Raw genomic sequence first — 16,712 nt, 5'->3', positions numbered from 1 at the left:
GCCTGCACTCCTATGGATGTTCTGATCCCCGGGGGTCACCCCAAAAATAGGGGACAAGTGGGAAGGTCCCCTCGCCCCTTTGGGGTGCCCGTGGCTGGAGGGAGCGGGTGTTTTGGGGTGTGGAGGTGTGAGATAGCCCCACGGTCGAGGTGATGGGTGACCCAGGATGCAGAAGAGCGTCCTGCTGTCCCATCCCCTCCAGGAGAGGGGGTGCAGGCGGTGCCCCCCCCACCTCCACCCATCCCAGCAGCACCCGCGTTGCCGCCTCCCAGATTATCGGGGCCGATTGCCAAACCTTGCTGGAGCGGCACAACCGGCGCGGGGAGCGGCGGGGATGGAGGGGCTCGGCGTGGGCAGCGTCCTGCTGACCGGCTGCGACGGGGGGCTCGGCCTGGCGCTGCTCAAGGGATTGCTGGAGCAGCCCAGCCCACCCCGGCACCTCTTCGCCGCCTGCCTGGACCCCCAGGGGAAGGTAGGGAGGGCACTGGAGCAGGGGGAGGACAGGGAGAGGTCAGCTCTGGGGAGGGTGCCTGGGGATGCCACCATCCCACCTGGAACTGGGGTGCTGAGCGTCACCGTCCTGCAGATGAATGGCATGGAAAAATACATACATACATACATACATATATATACACATCCATATTTAATACACATATAGGTATTTAAAATATTTATATATATATATATGCGCATTTTTTGTTTCATATATATATATATATATATATATGGACAGGCTACGTATATAATATATAAATAAATATTATAATATATATAATATTAAAATATATATAATTATAAATATTTTGTTTAATATATATGTATAGGGACGGGCTATATATATATTATAATATATAACTATATATTATAATAGATATAAAATAATATTATAATAGATATATTATTATATATATATTTTGTTTCCTATATATATAGGGACAGGTTATATATATATTCTAGTATATAATAACTTACCATTATATAATTTGCCAAAAAATATATATATAATAATATATCTATAATAATATTATTTTATATATATTATAATATATAGTTATATATTATTATATATATATAGCCTGTTCCTATATATATATGAAACAAAATATATATATATAATATATATATTTATATTTATATTTATATTATATAGTTTTATATATATAAAAAATATATATAATATATATTGTAATATATAATATATATAAAAATATATAATAATATATATTTATATTATATTTATATTTATATTATATATATTTTTATATTACATATATATTTTTGTTTCTTATATATATAGGGACAGGTTATATATATATTATAATCTATGATAATTTACCATTATATAATTTACCAAAAAAAAATATTTTTTTTTTCCTATATATATAGGGACAGGTTATATATATTATAATATATAATAGTTTACCATTATATAATTTACAAAAAAAAATATATAATTATATATATTATAATATTATTTTATATATATTATAATATATAGTTATATATTATAATATATATATAGCCTGTTCCTATATATAGATGAAAAAAAATATATATATAATTATATATATATTTATATTTATATTATATAGTTTTATAAATATATAAAATATATATACTATATATTGTAATATATAATATATATATAAAAATATATAATAATATATAATTATATATATATTTATATTCATATTATATATATTTTTATAGTATATATATATTTTTTGTTTCTTATATATATAGGGACAGGTTATATATATATTATAATATATAATAATTTACCATTATATAATTTACCAAAAAAAAAAAATATTTTTTGTTTCCTATATATATATAGGAACAGGTTATATGTATTGTAATATATAATAATTTACCATTATATAATTTACAAAAAAAAATATATGATAATATAGATATTATAATATTATTTTATATATATTATAATATATAGTTATATATTATAATATATATAGCCTGTTCCTATATATAGATGAAAAAAAATATATTTAACAATATATAATTTTATATCATATTTATATTTATATTATATATATTTTGTATATATTATATATTATAAAATACATAATATTGATATTAATATTTAATATTAAATATATTATATATTATAATATATAATATATATAAATATATAATATATATATTTATATTATATTTATATTTATATTACATATATTTTTATATTATATATATTTTTTTTGTTTCCTAAATATATAGGGACAGGTTATGTATATATTATAATATATAATAATTCACCATTATATAATTTACCAAAAAAAAAATATAATAATATATATATTATAATATTATTTTATATATATTATAATATATATTTAAATATTATAATATATATATAGCCTCTTCCTGTATATATATATGAAGCAAAAAATATATATATAACTATATATATTTATATTATATTTATATTTATATTATATATATATTTATATATATTATATATTGTAATAAATAATATTGATATTAATATTAATATTAATAATTATTAATATAATATATTATATATTGTAATAAATAATATTGATATTAATATTAATATTAATAATTATTAATATGATATATTATATATAATAATATTTAATATATATAAAAATCTATATTATATATAGATTTATATTATATTTATATTATATATATTTTTATATATATTTTTTTTGTTTCCTGTATATATAGGGACAGGTCTCTTCTCTCAGGCACTCAGCAATAGGACAAGGGGGCACGGGCTTAAGCTCCGCCAGGGGAAATTTAAGTTGGATATCAGGAGAAAATTCTCTACATAGAGAGTAATCAGGCATTGGAATGGGCTGCCCAGAGAGGCGGTGGATTCACCATCCCTGGAGATTTTTGAACGCAGATTGGACGTGGCACTGAGTGCCATGATCTAGTAAATGGACTGGATTTGGACCAAGGGTTGGACTTGATGATCTCGGAGGTCTTTTCCAATCCAATCGATTCTATGATTCTATGATTCTATATATATATATTAAAATATATAATAATTTACCATTATATAATTTACCAAAAAAAAAAATATTTTTTGTTTCCTATATATGTAGGGACAGGTTATATATATATATTATAATATATAATAATTTACCATTGCATAATTTACAAAAAAAATATATAATAATATATATATTATAATATTATTTAATATATATTATAACGTATTTTTATATATTATAATATATATATAACCTATCCCTATATATATCGGAAACAAAAAAAATATAATTATATATATATTATAATATTATTTTTTATATATTATAATATATATTTATATATTATAACATATATACAACCTGTTCCTATATATATAGGAAACAAAAAAATATATATAATAATATATATATTATAATATTATTATATATATTATAATACATATTTATATATTATAATATATATATAACCTGTCCCTATATATAGGAAACAAAAAAAATATAATAATATATATATTATTATATTATTTTATATATATATTATAATGTATATTTATTTATTATATATATAGCCTGTCCCTATATATATATTAAACAAAATATTTATAATAATATATCTATTATAATATTATAATTTGTATCTATAACGCTGCTGTCTTCTTTGAGAACACACACAGGATCACTCTCGAGGAGAAAAGGCAACGCAGGAAGAACCGTGTTTTGCAGAATACACCATCTAAGGAGTCTTTCTGCTGTGCCTTTTGCAATCAGACGTGTCTGTCTTGTGTTGGCCTCATAAGTCACCAACGTGCCTGTAACAAATGTGGATGGAGCCTTCCCAAATCTTCGTTTGCGAAGCCCAGCCATGATGATGATATATAAATTTATATTATAATATGTATAATAATATTATTATATATATTTCTGGTTTCCTATATATATAGGGACAGGTTATATATTTATTATAATATATAATAATTTACCATTATATAATTTACAAAAAAAAAATAATTTTTTTATTTCCTATATAAATAGGGACAGGTTATATATATATTATAATATATAATAATTTACCATTATATAATTTTAAATATATATATATAATAATACATATTATAATATTATTTTTATATATTATAATATATATTTATATATTATAATATATATAGCCTGTTCCTATATATATATATTAAACAAAACTATATATAAAATAATATATATATTTATATTATATTTATATTTATATTATATATATTTTTATATTATATACATATATTTTGTTTCCTATATACATAGGGACAGGTTATATGTCTGTCTTGTATTGACTTCATAAGTCACCAACGTGTCTGTAACAAATGTGGATGGAACCTTCCCAGATCTTCGTTCGCGAAGTCCAGCCATGATGATGATAATATATAAATATATATTATAATATGCATAATATTATTATTCTATATATATTATTATATATATTTTTGTTTCATATATGTATAGGGACAGGTTATATATATATTATAATATATAAATATATATTATAATATATATAATAATATTATAATATATATTATTATATATATTTTTTGTTTCCTATATATATAGGGACAGGTTATATATATATTATAGTATATAATAATTTACCATTATATAATTTTAAAAATATATATATAATAATATATATATTATAATATTATTTTATATATACTATAATATATATTTATATATTATAATATATATAGCCTGTTCCTATATATAAAAAATATATATAATAATATATATATTTACATTATATTTATATTTATATTATATATATTTTTATATACATAAAATATATATTATTATATATATTTTAATATATATAATATATATTATATAATATATATTATATAATATATACAAATATATATATAAATATATATTATAATATATATTTATATTATATTTATATTTATATTATATAGATTTTTATATAATATATATTTTTTGTTTCCTATATATATAGGGACAGGTTATATATATATTATAATATATAATAATTTATCATTATATAATTTCCAACAATATATATATAATAGTATACATATTATAATATTATTATAATATATATATTATAAAATATATAATATAAATAACATATGTATTATATATATAATATTATTTTATATACATTATAATATATATTTATATATTATAATATATATAGCGCCTGTCCCTTTATATATATTAAAGAAAATATTTATAATAATATATAATATTTATATATTTTTTATTTATATATAAATATTTACAATAATATATCTATTATAATATTATAATTTGTATCTATAACGCTGCTGTCTTCTTTGAGAACACACACAGGATCACTCTCGAGGAGAAAAGGCAACGCAGGAAGAACCGTGTTTTGCAGAATACACCATCTAAGGAGTCTTTCTGCTGCGCCTTTTGCAATCAGATGTGTCTGTCTTGTGTTGGCCTCATAAGTCACCAACGTGCCTGTAACAAATGTGGATGGAGCCTTCCCAAATCTTCGTTTGCGAAGCCCAGCCATGATGATGATAATATATAAATTTATATTATAATATGTATAATAATATTATTATATATATATTATTATATATTTTTTGTTTCATATATATAGGGACAGGTTATATATATATTATAATATTATAATATATAATAATATAATAATATATATTATTATATATTTTTTTTGTTTCATATATATATATAGGGACAGGTTATATATATATTATGATTTATAAATATATATTATTATATATATAATAATATTATTATATATATTTTTTGTTTCATATATATATAGGGACAGGTTATATATATTATAATATATAAATATATATTATAATATATATTATAATATTATAATATATATATTATTAAATATATTTTTTGTTTCATATATATAGGGACAGGCTATATATATTATAATATATAAATATTATATATAATAATATTATAATATATATATTATTATATATTTTTAGTTTCATATATATATAGGGACAGGTTATATATATTATAATATATATATGATATTATAATATATATATTATAATATTATAGTATACATATTTTTGTTTCATATATATATGAAACAAAAAATGCGCATACATATATATACATAAATTTTTAAATACCTATATGTATATTAAATATGGATGTGTGTAATTTTTCTGCCTCTCCTGACATAGAGATGTGTGTAATGGGGAGTGCAGGGGTGTTGCTGGCAGCCCCCTGCCAGAGGCATCACTGCCGGGAGCTTTGAAGCTGCCGCTCAGCCGGGGCAGAGGAGCAGTGACTTGCCCCAAACCGCTCCCACTGGATCTTGTTCAAACCTGTCGGCTGTGACAGGCAGGGCCACCCTGTTCCCACCCCGCTGAGCCTTCCCACATGACCCTCTGCCTTTCTCCGTGTAGGCTGTCAACGAGGTTACTTTGGGCTTTCCCAACGTCCTTGTCCTGCCTCTGGGTAAGTGCTGGGGCGGGAAGCGGATGAAACCTCTCAGGATTTAATTGCAGCCGTGGGCGGCTCCGGGAAATGCCACCAAGCAGGCGGGTCCCTCAGTTTGGCTCAGCTGAACCAGGTCACTGATGGGACCAGGAGGATGCTCAGAGGCGGAGAGCTGCCTCCTGCCATGTCCTGCAGCATCTTGCCAGGGATGTTGCCACCAGCCTGTCCCTAAGCCCTCCTGTCTCCTTGCAGACGTGACAGATCCCAACAGCATCAAGGCAGCAGTTGGGAAGGTGCAGGAAAAGGTGGGAAGTGCTGGGCTCAACCTCCTGATCAACAACACCAGCACCACGCGCCGCAGCACGTTGGCCACTGAGACTGCAGAGAACATGAGCCTCGTGTACACCACCAACACCATCGGGCCCCTGCAGACAAGCCAGGTGAGCCCATGGGCATCCCCTGTCCCAAATGCTGGGAATAGGGAGGGAGAGGATGGTGATGCCCAAGCTCCCATCCCCTGCAGGCCTTCCTGCCCCTGCTGAAGGAGGCGGCTGAGGCTGAAGGGCAGCGTGAGATGAGCTGCAGCAGAGCTGCCATCATCAACATCTCCAGCATCCTGGGCTCCATCGAGGTGGCAGAGGCCTGGGAGGAGAGGCAGGACATCTCCTACCGCTGCAGCAAGGTACTGCCACCAGGAGGAGTTTGGGGGTCACCTTCTGCAAGATTCCCCCCACCACGGGCCCTGGCACTGCCAGCTCATGGTGGTAAGGGGGTGTGGGTTGTTCTCCCAGGCTGCTCTGAACATGCTCACCAAGTGCCTGGCCCTGGAGTACGGGAGCAGCGGGATCCTCTGCGTGTCTGTGGACCCTGGCTGTGTGACACCTCCCTTGGAACAGGGGATGGTGAGTGATGGGAAGTGCTTGGCCATCCTAGCTCAGCAAAGTTCCACGGGCATCCCTTCCTGTGGCATCCCTTCCCAGGGCCATCCCTTCCCAAGGCCATTTCTCCTCAGGGTCATCCCTTCCCAGAGGCATCTGTTCCTGGAGCATCACTTCCCATGGACATTCCTTCCCACAGACATCCCTTCTCAAGGTCATCCCTTCCCAGGGGCATCCCTTCCTGGGGTATCCCTTCTCACAGTTATCCCTTCCCACGGGCATCTCTGCTCAGTCATCCCTTCCCAAAGACATCCCCTGTCAAATAAATCTCTTCCCAGAAGCATCCCTTCCCATGGACATCCCTTCCCATGGGCATCCCTTTCCTGGGCACTCACCCTTGTGCCCTTCAGTCCCAGGGTGGCTGCACCACCACAACAAAGGGCCAGTTCCAGGCTCTCCCACAAAACCATCCAATTTTCTCCAGTTTTTTTATTTGCCTTTCTATTTCCTTTCCCATCCCTCTGGTGTGTCAGCAGAGGGCACCCCGGCCCTGCACTCGGCTGCCCCTTTACCCTGCACTGGCTGACAAAAGAGTCACTTTTTAATTAGGAACCAAAAAATCAACCTCCATCCTTACAGCAACAAACCAATTCACTCAAAGCCACATCCCTTGCCTGCTAGAGCACCTCTGACCTCCCAAACCACCCCAGCCAGAGCTGATATCCCACCATGCCACAGGACAGGAATGGGGGTGCTGGGATGGAGGGTGTTGGCTCATTTCCTCCCCCACCCTTGGGTCCAGCAGGGCCCCGTGACGGTGGAGCAGAGTGTCCAGGGTGTCCTGCGGCTGCTGTCCCAGCTCTCGGCCACCAGCAACGGCACCTTCTGGGACTGGAGAGGGCAGAGGCTGCCCTGGTGAGAGCAGAGCCTGTCTGCTGAGCTTAATTAATTAAAGCTAATGAACTGCCATTTGCAGGCTCACTCTGGTTCTGTGGGGGGGAGAACAGGGATGCCCTGGCTGGGTGGTAAGAGCTGGGGTTGCTGCCCCACTGCCTGGGATGATGAGTTGGGCCAGAGGAGCAGAGAGAAGGGTGCTCCAAGTGTGCTGCTTGGTGGCCTGGGGACATCCCTGACAGTCCCCAAACTGCAGCCATGGGGCAGCCTCAGCACAGCCCAGCTCTCACCCTGCTGAGCCTGCCCACCCCAAAATCAGCCAGCCTTTCCGTGCCCACCCCGAGGATGCTGCCAGGCTTTTTTCCTGCTGGTTCAAGGGCAGCAAAGGCTCTTCCTATTCCAGCAGCTGGGAATTTCAAAGGGGGAGATTTCCCTAGTCCCAGCACATCTCTAGGAATGTCTTTTGGGACCTGGCCCCTCCCCAGATCTACCCCACCTCACGGTACACCAGGAAATAGTGCAAACAGGCTCCCACTCCCCCTCGTGTGAGTGGCTCTCAGCCGACATTTTTGAAGCCATCCCTCGAAAGAGGGACTGGAGGAAAATGTCGCAATATCTCCAGTGGGATGGACACGCAGGCCTCTGGCAAGCCCCGAGCCCGGCCATTTGCTGCAGGGATGCTCTGGGAAGCTTGGCCGGGGTCATTTTGCTGGGATAGCTTCAATTTTCCCACGGTGGAGGAGGACGGAGGATCATTCCCACGCCTGACGTGAGGGAGTGGGAGGCGGGGACTCAGCCCTGGGGGCTCAGCCCTGGGAGCTCAGCAACCCCACGTGGGTCTCTGGACCACAGGGGGGGATCTTCATTAAAGCCAGTGAGGATGGGAGAGGGAGTCCCTCTAATTAAAGCCCTTTATCAAGCGGTGGATCATCGCTGGTGGGCTTTATATTAGCTCTGCGTGGGCTTTATATAAACAGGAACCACTGCTAAGCACGAAGGGAGGAGGAGGAGGAGGAGGAAGACATTGCCACCACTCATGCTGCAGTGCCCACAGACTCATAAGTCTAAGCAGCCCTCAGCAAGGAAAACACTAATTAAGGTCTCTAATAGCTGATGGAGGTAATTAACTAATCTGTGAAGGGGGGAGGCAGCCAGGCAGCCCCCAGTCCCCCCAGCTCACTGCCCGCCCTGCACTGCCAAGCACAACAAACAAATCCAGATGTTTTCTTGCTGGGGAAGCAGCCGGAGCTGATGGAGGCAGTTTGGCAAGCAGTGGCTCTGGGGGTCCATATATCAGGGACTCTCTCCCCCACAGTGGTGAGGGAGGGGGCTGACATCAAAAAAGGTGCCACCTCCTCCCCAAAAGAGGAAGCGGTAGAGGCAGGGGGGTTCTCTTTGCTGGTCCTTTATTTTGGGTAAGGCTGGAGGCTCCCAGGACCCGGTCAGAAGCTGAGCTGCAATGCTAGAGAATTAACTGCTGTTTAATGAAAGCTGAGGGGAAAATACAAACAGAGAGGAATGGGGTGATGCCCTCACCCTTCCTGTGCGCAGGGAGGGCAGCGTGTCCCCCCCAACAGCTGCTCATCATGGGGGGGCTCTGTCCAACCCTACACCCATGCTGAAGGTGCCAGGCATTTTGGATGGGCAAAACCCCACGGCCATGAACGGTCCCACGGTCCTGGAAGGAGTGATGTTTGGTCCCAGAAGAGGTGGCATTTGTCCCACCTTTGCACCTTCCTTCGGAAGCCCCCTGGGGCTCTGCTGGGAGTGGCAGAGCAGAGGCAGCATCCGAGGCTCCAGGGCAAGGAGAAGGTGTCGAGTGACGGATCTTCTGCAGCGTTAGGTGGACTCCCACCGACCTGAGCAGAGGGAACAGGTGTCATCAGATGAGTCAGGGTCCCCATGTTTGGCATCTAGTTCCCTGAGGGCCCCCTCCCCATCCCCAACTCACAGGGCACTCCGTACAGCATCCGCATGACCTTGAGGCAGTTGTCCAGCAGTGCCTTGGGGCGCACGGCCTTGCTCCGGCTCTCAGCGCCCGCGCTGTGGACCAGCTTCACCAGGTCGGCCACCACCGCCTCCACATCTGTCTGCAGGGACAGGGCAACAGGATGTCACCAAGGGACACTGGGGTGCAAAATGATACGGCTGTTGCATTGGCCGGGAATCGAACCCGGGCCTCCCGCGTGGCAGGCGAGAATTCTACCACTGAACCACCAATGCCAGATGTGCAGCACAGCCCAGCCCTCCCCCACACAGCCCCAAACCCGCCGGGCTGGAGCAGCAGGGATGGGCCGACACTTCAGTGAGACAGCTGAGCACAGCCCACTCCCTCCTCAGAGGGGCTGCAGAACCCGACCCACGGCACAAGAGAATGCAGACGCACAGCAGGTTCACACTGGTGACCCAGCTGTGACAGGGTACCCACATCCAGCACCCAAACGCAGCTGCCTCTTGAATGTGGCTGCACCTCCCAGCCCCATGCAGTCCCCATTGCCCTGGGCCAGGGGTCCCCACTGCAATCCAGCAGAGAGCCCTTGTCATTGCCACCAAACCAGGGACTCTCACTGAGCCATGGACACTCACTGCCACAAAGCCCCCTGGTAGCTCCCTGTCACATCCTCTTGGGAGTCACCAAGGTGCCCCAGCTCTGTGCCGGGGGATGCACAATCCCTCCGGGCATCCTGGGCCAGTTCCCACAGAGCCCCCAGAGACAATGGGGTGCAAAATGACAGGGCTGTTGCATTGGCCGGGAATCGAACCCGGGCCTCCCGCGTGGCAGGCGAGAATTCTACCACTGAACCACCAATGCCAGATGTGCAGTCTTTCCTGGTGCTGCCCTGTCGTCCCAAACCCAGCAGAGCAACAGAGACAGGCACTGTTGGCTGTGAACACACCACACACACACACATAGACACGGGGACCCCAACAAACAGTTCTGTAACTGGGGCTTCTGCCATGGGAGCACTTCTTCCTGCTGCCTCAAATCACTTCCAGCAAGGAGGGCTTGTCATGAGCCTTCAGAGTTAAAACTCTGATGAGACCACCAAGGAAAGCTCACAATTCCTTTGGAGGGGCTGCAGAACCTGCCTCATGGCACAGGACAACAGAGCCACATCTTGGGTTCTTGCTGGAGACCCAGCTGTGACAGACCACGCTCACCCAGCACCCAAACACCTCCACTTTGGGGTGCAACCCATGGAGTCCAAGTCAGGTGGAGGGGCTGGAGGGTGCAGAGGTGAAGGACATAGGGCTGCCCTGGCCAGGAGCCAAACCTGGGCTCTTGGGGAGGGAGTACAAAATAGTCCCACTGAGCCACCTATGCCAGATGTGGGGCTGCCCACAGCTGGCCCACCTCCCTGAGGACTGGGCACCCCGATGGGGACCAGCACCTCCCACTACTCCTAAGCCAGGGACACAGGATGCCTTGCTGCCGCTGAGCCGGTGTCTCTCGTTACCGTGCAGCTGAGGTGCTCAGTGTTACCAAACCATCTCCTCTCACTGCCCCTCAATGCCACCAAGCCAGGGATACTCACTGCTGGCAGAGCTGCTGCTGCATCCCTTGGAGCCTGAGCACCCCCGCAAAGGACACAGTGTCAGGGTCCGGGTGACAGCGGGGGCCAAGGGAGCACCACGGGCGTCCTGGCAGCCCCCAGGGGACAAAAGGGTGCAAGATAATACAGCTGTTGCATTGGCCGGGAATCGAACCCGGGCCTCCCGCGTGGCAGGCGAGAATTCTACCACTGAACCACCAATGCCAGATGTGCAGCACAGCCCAGCCCTCCCCCACACAGCCCCAAACCCACCGGGCTGGAGCAGCAGGGAGGGCACTGCCAGCGAATGCCCCCTCCCAGAGCACCCCAACAGACAGCTCTGACACCTGGGCTCCAGCCCGGGGTAGCGCCTCTTCCTACTGCCTCACCCATCACCTCCAGCGAGGAGGGCTCGTCATGAGCCTTCGGAGTTAATACTCTGCCTGATGAGACAAGTGAGCACAGCCCACTCCCTCCTCAGAGGGGCTGCAGAACCCGACCCACGGCACAAGAGAATGCAGACGCACTGTGGGTTCGCATTGGTGCCCCAGCTGTGACAGGGCGCCCACATCCAGCACCCAAACGCAGCTGCCTCGCGGTTCAGCAGCTCCATCGAGACAGCAGAAGCTTGGGAGGAGAGGCAGGATCGCCACCGGGAAAACTGGGGTGAATTCGGGGGCACATTCTGCCTGACGCCCCCCTAACCACCCGACCGTGGCAGTGCCACCCCGTTAGCGGGGGTGACAGTCTCGTTCCCCCTTCCCAGCTCTGCCCGCCTCCCAAGGGTTGCAGGCAAGAAAAATATCCAACTGTTGCATTGGCCGGGAATCGAACCCGGGCCTCCCGCGTGGCAGGCGAGAATTCTACCACTGAACCACCAATGCCAGATGTGCAGCAATGCCCGGCGCTGCCCCACGGCCCCGAACCCAACTCCCAACCTCTGTCCCCGCCTCCTGTCCCTGCCAGCCCTCCCAAAGGACCCGCCTGCAGTGGGATGTCCATGCCTGTGCTGTGCTCATGGCTGTGGGTGCATCTCTTCCCAGCACATACGTGTGTGTGACGTGCGGCTGCACTGGGGTGCCGGGGGGCCGCGGGGGATCCTCACCTGCCGATACTTGCTGTACTCCTCACCCAGGGCGTCAAAGAGCTGGCACAGCTCCTGGGTGTACTTCCAGGATGGGTGCTTCTCTGGCAGCACCTCACGGATCCGCAGCACTGCCTGGGAGCTGACATGGAACCAGAGGTACCGCAGTGCTGTCTCTGACACTGTCCCGTTGCGCTGAAGGGCGAGAGGGTGTCCCGGGTGAGACTCACGCAGCCCTCGTGGGTCCCCGCAGTGCCCCCATCACAGGGCTGTCCCCTGCCACCATCTTACCAGGCGGGTGATGTTGGACGGCCTCAGCACCTCTTCGTACTGGACCTGGACTGTGTAGTCGATGGGAAAGTAGTGTTTCTGGAAAGATGGAGCAGAGCATGGAGGCTGGAAGGGGGCAAAGTGACCAAGACATCCCCACCAGCCTCAGCATGACAATGAGGAGCTCTTGGAAGAGCCTTTTGACATGGTCAGCCCCCAGCAGGAGCAGCTCTGGGCACCATTTGGCACAAGTTGCCCCCGGTAAAAAAAACCATCCCCCCAGCACCTGGCCACTGTAGAGCAGTGGGTGCTGCCCTCCCACGTCCCCCCTGGAGCAAACCGGGGCCCTGTAATGCCACGCGTGCCCCCCACCCCCCAAACCCGGGCTCACCATGTACTGCAGGCGCATCTCGTACTGCAGCTTGTCCTGGAGCAGGCGGGTGAGCTCGCATTCGCCCGGCGCAGTGGCCTCCAGCCCCAGCACAGCCAGGACACCTGGGCAGCCAAAGCCAGCGGTGTCAGCTCCCTCGGGGACACCCACTGAGGTGACCCCGGGGCCATCCCCCCTGTCCCCAAGCTCTACTCACAGAGGACGGCCGCGTAGCCCTGCTGCATGTTGACAGTGGCCATCGGCGGAGCCCCAGGCTGCGCCTACATGGCTGGGGCTCACCGGGAGCCTCCTGGGTGGCGGCGTGGACGGTGGGGGGAAGAGGGACGGGCGCAGGCTCCGGGCGCTGGGCTGCTCTCCGGTAGCCCCGGGCGGTTGCCCCCTGCCATGGATGGGGGATTAGTCCCCCTTCCCGGCAGTCCCCGCTGGCTTCTCCTCTCCAGCTGGTGGCAGGGAGGCAGCAGGTCCCGGGGCCATCACAAGGTGCCAGGAGGGATGTGCTCGCCGGGGGCAGGACCCCCCCGGATCTGGGGGAAGAGAGCCCCGGCTGCAGCCCCAGGGCAGGCGGGTGCCCAGGCTGCAGCCCCCAGGGAGGGCACCCGCTCCGAGCCCCGGGGGCTGCGGGGAAGGGACAGCCCCGTGTGAGCCTCGGGGGGCCAAAGGACTGTGGGTGGCCGTGGAGCCGCGGGTGATTGTGTCCGTTTGAGGCAGGGCTATCAGGACTTACCTGGTGACACCCCAGGGGATTTCCAGGGGAGGGGGTGGCCCAACCCAGCCCCGTTATCCCAGCAATGAGTTAGTCTGGCCTCAGCCAAGGATCGCTGGGGGGACAGTTCTGGCGAAGTGGCCAGGCCACCCATGCTGGGTCCCCACACAGAGAGGGGACGTGTCGTGTCCCCACACCCCTGCAAAGGGGATTGTGCCATGTCCCCGTGCTGTCACCCAGGGGAAGGAGCCCATAGTATGTCCCTCTGCCGCATCCTCCACAGCGTGTCCCCTTGCGGAGGGGGGTGTGTTGAGCCCTGCACGGTCCATGCCATGTCCCAGCACAGTGTGTCTGCGTCCCCACACCTGCGTCCCCCATGTTCCCCTGCCAGCGGGGGGGTGACGCTGTATCCCCACCCCACGCCATGTCCCGTGCCGTGTCCCCGTGCAAAGGCGCCACACAGTGTCCCCACGCGAAGGAGTGGGCGGCATCCCACGGCCCCAGGGAAGGGACCTGTTTGCCGTGTCCCCACTCCGTGTCCCCACGCGCGGGGTCTGTGCGTGTGCGTGTGTGCGTGTGTGTGTGCGTTTGTGTGTCGCGCCACGTCCCCACGCGGGGCCGTGGGTGCCCCGCCGCCCCCCCGCGCCCCCCGCGCGAGGCCCCGCGGACCCACCTGGCGCGGCGCGCGGGGCCGCGGGCGCGGGACGCGTCCACCCGCGGGCGGCGGCTGCGGCGGGGCCGTGCCCGCGCTTCCCGGGAGGCGGGCGGGGGGCGGCGGCGCGGGGAGCGGGCGGGGCGGCGGCCGGGGCCGGGCGGGGAGCGGGGGCCGAGCGACCGCCCCGCACGGCCCCGGGAGCGGTCGGCCCTGCCCGCAGCGCCGCGGGTGCTCGGCTGCCACAGCCCGGTGCGTGTCCCCGGGGGGCGCGGCGAGACCGGGAGGTGTCCCCAGGGTACGCAGGTAGCCCGGCCCGGTGTCCCCAGGGGGCTTGGCTCACCTTCCTGGGTTACCTGTCTGCTCCTCGAGGTTCTTGGCTGCTCCAGACAGGTGTCCCCAGGGTGCTCAGCAAGCCCAGGCTGGGTGTTCCAGGATGCTCAGCTCACCTAGCCAGCTGTCTCCAGGATGCTCAGCTCATCCAGCTGGGTGCCCCCAGTGTGCTCATCTCATCCAACTGGGTGTCCATAGCATGTTCAGCTCAACCAGCTGGGTGTCCCCAGGGTGCTTGGCTCACCCTCCTGGATCCCTTCCTGCTCCTTGGGGTGCTTTGCTGCCCCGGTCAGGAGCCCCAGGGTGCTGATCTAACTATGGTCTGTGCCCAATCCATTCCTCAGGGTGCTGGGCTATCCCCGCAGGATGCACATACAGCCCCTGTGGTGCTCTGCTCTGCCAACGCCAGCACTCTCAGGGCACTGGACTTTCCTGGCCCAGTGTCTCAGGGTGCTCACTGGGCTGGACACACACCGGTATATTTTGGGGCACTCCAAGTGGGAGCAACTCCAGTGCTTCCAAGCATGTGCCTGTGCAAGGGCCGCACTGCAGCACAGATCTCAGAGGGGCTGGGGCATTCCTGGCTGTCTCCAGGTCAGCAGGACTCTGCTCCCTGTGGCCCAAGCCCATGTTGTCCTCTTAGGATGCTTCAGGGCTGAGCTTCTGCCCGGAGCAGGGGACAGAAGCCATGGGACGTTGTCCTCCTGCCTGCCCCCCCCAAGAGCCCCCTGGGACAGCCACTGTGTCTGTGCTTGGCGCTGCTGGGCGCCCGAGGGGTCGAGGAGAGAAACCGGCTATCAAAGAGCAGGTCAGTGCTCCCAGGGAAACGCGTGGGAAGGAATGCACTTCTGCCTGTGAGGAGAGCGCGCTGGGATTCCCCTGGCATGGAGTCAGAGCCACTGTCGTGCTCCTGCCAAGCTTCCCCCGGTCCTGGACAGTCCCAGGCACAGCCCTTGCCTCTCTCCCAGGGCCGGGCTGGGGGCACGATGCTCAGCTCTCAGTAGGGAAGGAGTTGGTCCAGCTCCTCACGCAGGTGTCCACAGGGATTTTACCCGCAGCTGCTGCAGTCGTTGGAGGAAGCCATTTAATAGCATTCCCTGCCCACGTAGTCATCAGCTTGGCAGCCGGGATGGGGCGAGGAAGAGAAGGGAAAGTGCGGAACTGCGCAGCACGGGGGTGGTTTGCCCTCCTTGGCTGCACCGGGCTGGAAACCACCGCTGGGTCCAGCCCAAGGCAAACAGCTCCCAGTTCACATCCCCGGGAGCTCTGCTCCCACGCAGTAGGACACAGCACCCTGTGGCTGCAGGAAGAGCCCTTGCTGGGAGAAACCCTCCTTGCCCCAGCTTTGACCCCCCCAGGCAAACGTGGTCTGGGGGCTCAGCCAGCTCCCCCCAGCCCACCGGCTCCTCCTGACTGGGGCTCGGCCCCTCCCAGGCTTTGCCTTGCACTGCAGGCAGGTTATTCATGAAGCCCAGCCAAGGAAACAAATCCTTGTGCTTGAAAGCCCCTTGGGAACAACCCAAGACCC

At 46.7% G+C, this 16,712-nt stretch overlaps 2 protein-coding genes and 4 non-coding genes across 7 annotated transcripts; 1 reads left to right on the top strand and 5 right to left on the bottom strand.

The window, feature by feature from the left end:
* The first annotated feature begins 334 nt into the window (after positions 1-334).
* Positions 335-8,243, top strand: LOC116793517 (C-factor-like). Its single transcript, XM_032701421.1, has 6 exons — positions 335-472; positions 6,413-6,464; positions 6,699-6,886; positions 6,970-7,128; positions 7,238-7,348; positions 8,130-8,243. Exons 1-6 carry the CDS (start codon positions 335-337, stop codon positions 8,241-8,243), a joined length of 762 nt encoding a protein of 253 aa, XP_032557312.1.
* A 1,364-nt stretch (positions 8,244-9,607) lies between these two features.
* On the bottom strand, positions 9,608-15,351 carry IL34 (interleukin 34). 2 transcript variants are annotated; one of them, XM_032701169.1, is made up of 7 exons: positions 15,195-15,351; positions 13,693-13,875; positions 13,497-13,600; positions 13,127-13,204; positions 12,857-13,030; positions 10,170-10,308; positions 9,608-10,077 (listed from the first exon to the last, which is right to left on the bottom strand). In XM_032701169.1, exons 2-7 carry the CDS (start codon positions 13,733-13,735, stop codon positions 10,058-10,060), a joined length of 558 nt encoding a protein of 185 aa, XP_032557060.1. In that variant the 5' UTR covers positions 13,736-13,875; positions 15,195-15,351; the 3' UTR covers positions 9,608-10,057. The 2 variants fall into 2 exon arrangements, with proteins under 2 accessions (XP_032557060.1, XP_032557059.1); XM_032701168.1 differs by lacking the exon at positions 15,195-15,351 and having other exon boundaries at positions 13,693-14,024.
* TRNAG-GCC lies at positions 10,371-10,441 on the bottom strand. Its single transcript has one exon. It is a non-coding gene; the product is annotated as a tRNA-Gly (tRNA).
* On the bottom strand, positions 10,960-11,030 carry TRNAG-GCC. The gene has a single exon. It is a non-coding gene; the product is annotated as a tRNA-Gly (tRNA).
* On the bottom strand, positions 11,906-11,976 carry TRNAG-GCC. The gene has a single exon. It is a non-coding gene; the product is annotated as a tRNA-Gly (tRNA).
* On the bottom strand, positions 12,565-12,635 carry TRNAG-GCC. Its single transcript has one exon. It is a non-coding gene; the product is annotated as a tRNA-Gly (tRNA).
* Positions 15,352-16,712: the final 1,361 nt, after the last annotated feature.

Source organism: Chiroxiphia lanceolata, chromosome 13 (assembly GCF_009829145.1).
Source record: "Chiroxiphia lanceolata isolate bChiLan1 chromosome 13, bChiLan1.pri, whole genome shotgun sequence".
Classification (NCBI taxonomy): domain Eukaryota; kingdom Metazoa; phylum Chordata; class Aves; order Passeriformes; family Pipridae; genus Chiroxiphia; species Chiroxiphia lanceolata.
The sequence above is the reverse complement of the archived record's forward strand: the minus strand, read 5'-3'. Positions and strand labels throughout refer to the sequence as shown.